A 5080-nucleotide genomic window follows, 5' to 3' on the forward strand; every position below is an offset into this window, starting at 1 on the left:
TTTTACGGAAGTCACAACGGTTCGTGAAAAATCACAGCTGCTTTATGCAGGCTGTGTGCATTGTACTGTGGACTGACTGTTTTGAAACTTATATGGTAGTTAAATAGCCCCTAGACCTCAGTTATCGTGAAATTCAGTTATTCAGTTTTCAATGGCTATTGCCTGTTAGCTTGTTAATAACTCCCACGGCGAGTCATGAAGGAATGTTTGAACATTCTTAACACTGACACCATGGCGACAGAGTTTGATTGACGCACCGGGGTATCCGCCCACATACACCGGGTCATTGGTATCGGCGGAGGCAGAGCGGGCGTCTGGACTCGCTGCCTCGGACTTCTTGCCGTCCACGACGAGCTCCAGGCGGTGCTTCAGTTTGTGGGCAGAGACGGTGTGCCACTGTCCATCACAAAGCCCCGCCTCCGGATCCGGCTCATATACGGCTGTGAAGCGCCCCACTCCATTATCAGCATGGAATAAAAGCTACAGCAACAAACACAGACACACTTACTGGCAAACTCATATATGACCCTGGAGCACAAACCCAGTCATAAGGGTCAATTTCTCCAAATTGAGATTTATGCATCATCTGACAGCTGAATAAATAATCTTTCCATTGATGTATGGTTTGTTATGATAGGACAATATTTGTCTGAGATACAACTATTTGAAAATCTGGAATCTGAGGGAGCAAAAAAATCTAAATATTGAGAAAATCATCTTTAAAGTTGTCCAAATGAAGTTCTTAGCAATGCATATTACTAATCAAAAATTAAGTTTTGATATATTTACAGTAGGAAATTTACAAAATATCTTCATGGAACATGATCTTTACTTAATATCCTAATGATTTTTGGCATAAAAGAAAAATGAATAATTTTGACCCATACAATGTATTGTTGGCTATTGCTACAAATATACCCCAGCGACTTAACACTGCTTTTGTGCTGCAGGGTCACATATAAAGACAAAACAACATTACAACCATATTATCCCCCCCAATTTACTTGAGCTCTTCAATGGAACTGAAAATGATCAAATTCAGACCCCTCTTGCGTACCTTTCCGTTGACAAGTTCGATTCCCAGTCCGTCCATCTTCTGGCTACTGACGCCGAACAGAACGCCGCTGCTCTGTGCCGTCCTGAACTCCAGACCCACGGACACATCGTTACCCACTCGATACGTGTCCACTGTACACACACACACACACAGACACACACACACATTACACTTCTATGTATGTTTAAATTAGTTTTTTTTCAGATGCTTACACACATTTACAAAACTTTGCCTCTTTTTTTTTCAAAGCTTTACACACGAATCCAAGAATCGCACACACAAAATGCAAAATGCCTCACATCTCTTGCAAAATGAAGCACTGCATTCAAAATATCACAAACACATCTCAAAAGCAAACATTTGCAAACACCTTTGCCTTAATATTAATTCCTGTTAGAGTTTTGTGTTACATAGAGAACTGTGTGTTGTGTTTTGCAAAAAGTGTTTTATGAAATTGAAAATTCAATCAAAAGGCAGAGAATTTACATTTAGTCATTTAGCAGATGCTTTTATCCAAAGCGACTTAAAAATCTGGACAATAGAAGCAATCAAATCAACAAAAGAGCAATGATATACAAGTGCTATAGTCTCAGTTAGCTTAACGCAGTACATGTAGCAAGGTTTTGTTTTTTTTAAATTATACAATAAATAAAAAGAAAACAGATAGAATAGAGAAGCTAGTGTTAGAGGCCTTTTTGCTTGTGTTAATTGTATAATAAATAAAAAGAAAAGGAATAGATAGAATACAAAAAGATTAGAGAAGCAAGTGTTAGTTTAAAAAAAAAGAAGAAAACAAGCAGTTAGTAAATGAATAGAGTGCAAGTCTAAAAGAGACACGTTTTTTTTTTAAGAATAGAATTTGAATAGAGTGCTAGATTTAGAGGGTCAAATAAAGATGGAAGAGATGTGTTTTTAGCCGATTCTTGACGATGCCTAAGGATTAAGCTGAGAATTAGTGTGTGGTTTTGCAGATTTGGTGAGTGTCAGCTTTCAGAAATTGTGTGACAAGTGAAGATTTTGTGTGTAAGCAGTTAAAAAAATCTGTAACGCTAGCTGTAAATGACTACAATGGATCCTCACCAGCTTTAGCATAGCCAGTGCCATCAAAATAAGTTCCTTTTTCTGGGTTGGCGAAGCAGGAGCCCACGCGGTAGCTAGACGCGGGTTTCTCCATGTCCAGCGGCAGATGCATCATCTTGAAGTTTCTAATGCAAGCGTCGATACTGTGCAGCACCTGCAAAAGCACAGGCAGCATCAGACGGTGAAGGTGAAGGTACTTGACTCTTCTGAATGTGTGTGCTTGTGCTCTCACCGGTCCGATGCGTCTGCTGCTGTAGTTCAGCGGTAAACCTCTCACGTACAACATTCCCACCACATCCAGAATATCAGCTTTCTTTGGGCTGGTGGTGTGTTTGGAGTAACGGCCGTCAATCACGAGAAAACCTCTCTGCTTCTCTCTCGTCACACGGATCTGCAAACAGAAAGAGAACAAATCAACACTTGCTTTGTTTTAAACTGCTTACACACATTTTCAAAGCTTTACACACGAATCCAAGAATCGCACACACAAAATGCAAAATGCCTCACATCTCTTGCAAAATGTAGCGCTGCATTCAAAAGATCACGAACACATCTCAAAAGCAAGCATTTGTCTTGCGTTGCAAACACCTTTGCCATAGTATTATATTTTTGGATACACACAGTTATTCAAAACCTAAAGCTCTTCTTTCATGAGCTCCTGTCTACATTTCTGTTCAAGACTGAAAGTAATTGGCAGAGAGGTGTGGAAAAACTCACGGTAAACACGAAAGCAAGATTGCAAGCAAACTTTTTTTCAACGTAAGCATTTGTCGTTGTGAATACAGTATTACACAGTACGAAAGAAAAGAAACACATCAAGCATGTGTAGCTGTGTAGATGTGTGTTTATTGATCGGGTTGGTGTTCAGTGAAGCACATGTGAGGAGTTAGTGATGAGTTAGTGTGGCTTTTTTTGATTGGTTGTGTTTGAAAAAGGAAATCACAATACTTCCTGTTAGATTTGTGTGTGTGTTACACAGAGAATTGTGTGTTGTGTTTTGCAAAAAGAGTTTTATGAAATTGAAAACTGAGTCAAAGGCTGAGAATTAGCGTATGGTTTTGCAGATTTGCTGCGTGGTTCTGGTGTTTGTTGCAGAAACTGTGTGACAAGTGAAGAGATTGTGTGGAAGCAGTTGAAAAAAAACAAAACTGTAATACTCTGACCTTCACACAAACAAAGTTCAAAAGTTTGAGGTCTGTAAGATTTTTTTTTATGTTTCTGAAAAAAGTCTCTTCTGCTTACCAAGGCTGCATTTATTTGATCAAAAATACTGTTAAATACAGTGCATTATAATTATTACAGTTTAAAACAGCTGTTTTCTGTGTGAATATCTGTTAAAGTGAAATCTATTCCTGTGATCAAGGCTGAATTTTCAGCACCATTACTGCAGTCTTCAGTGTCACATGATCTTCAGAAATCAAAATGTTGAAAACGGTTGTGCTGCACAATGTTTTTGTGGAAACCGTGATGCATTTTATTTTTCAGGATTCACAGATGGGGTCATTGGATGTCCATTTTCCACAAGTTGGTATGATTCTTTAGGGTCTGAATGAAAAGTCTGTAACATATTTTGGTTAAAATGTCTCAATGGTAGTGTAAAACAACACCCTTTTTTTACCCTGTCAAAAACAGCTCTTTTCAGATCAAGCCGTTTTTGTAGCATTTTCCTTTAAATGTTAATGAGCTCTGCTGACCCTGCCCCTCTCTTCCGAGCGGTCTGTAAGATTTTTTTTTATGTTTCTGAAAAAAGTCTCTTCTGCTTACCAAGGCTGCATTTATTTGAACAAAAATACGGTTAAATACAGTGCATTATAATTATTACAGTTTAAAACAGCTGTTTTCTGTGTGAATATCTGTTAAAGTGAAATCTATTCCTGTGATCAAGGCTGAATTTTCAGCACCATTACTGCAGTCTTCAGTGTCACATGATCTTCAGAAATCAAAATGTTGAAAACGGTTGTGCTGCACAATGTTTTTGTGGAAACCGTGATGCATTTTATTTTTCAGGATTCACAGATGGGGTCATTGGATGTCCATTTTCCACAAGTTGGTATGATTCTTTAGGATCTGAATGAAAAGTCTGTAACATATTTTGGTTAAAATGTCTCAATGGTAGTGTAAAACAACACCCTTTTTTTACCCTGTCAAAAACAGCTCTTTTCAGATCAAGCCGTTTTTGTAGCATTTTCCTTTAAATGTTATACTCACTTCTGTAGATGAAGCTGGATCACGAATGATTCGTGCGAACATAAACACATTTATGTAGATCGGGGCACGTTCCCTTCAGAAACAAATGTAATCCACTGCGAGTTCAGCGGCTCAGATGTCGGGAGTAAATGACGACTGCTGTTCATGCCAACACACATTTCAGTTCAAACAACATGTAAAAGTGCAGGTCGCATCCGATGACCCCTTTAAAATAGAAATCTTTAGTAACATTACAAATGTCTTTACTGTCACTTTTGATCAATTTAATGCATCCTTGATGAACAAAAGTAATAATTTCTGTCAAAATAAATCAATCAGTTAAAAAAAAAAAAACTAGTTCAATGACAGCATGCTTGATGCTTGTAATGTGCTGTTCAAACATATTTGCCTAAGTACGACCCATACAATCAAAGCGCAGTATTGTGTCCAGATGAGCCAAAAGCTTTATCTCAAAATTCTGCATGCTGTGAAACAGGTCAGGGAGTGAGTGAAGGGGTCAAAGGCCAGACGCTCTGACCTTGTGCCACTGTCCGTCGTTGATGATGCGCGGCACGCTGACGGAGGTGTTGCCGCTGCCCAGATCGTAGCTCAGGTGAGCCATTCCCTCCTTCAGCTGGATGGTGGCGAAGTCAGCGTGGTTTATCCTTGCCATGTAGAAAACCAGCCCCGAGGCTGCTTCTGTGCGTATCTCGAACTCCATGATCAGCCTGAGGAGCAGACACACACGCATGAGGA

General features: G+C 39.2%; 1 protein-coding gene across 1 annotated transcript in view; it reads right to left on the reverse strand.

The window, feature by feature from the left end:
* The window catches only part of LOC107740527 (laminin subunit alpha-2-like), a 230930-nt gene that overhangs the window by 2070 nt on the left and 223780 nt on the right, over window positions 1–5080 (reverse strand). The window contains 4 exon segments of the mRNA XM_016552978.1: window positions 258–480; window positions 1058–1188; window positions 2138–2291; window positions 2370–2528. Coding sequence (XP_016408464.1) covers window positions 258–480; window positions 1058–1188; window positions 2138–2291; window positions 2370–2528 — 667 coding nt within the window.

Source organism: Sinocyclocheilus rhinocerous, unplaced genomic scaffold, assembly GCF_001515625.1.
Source record: "Sinocyclocheilus rhinocerous isolate Xijiao unplaced genomic scaffold, SAMN03320098_v1.1 scaffold1246, whole genome shotgun sequence".
Taxonomy (NCBI): Eukaryota; Metazoa; Chordata; class Actinopteri; order Cypriniformes; family Cyprinidae; genus Sinocyclocheilus; species Sinocyclocheilus rhinocerous.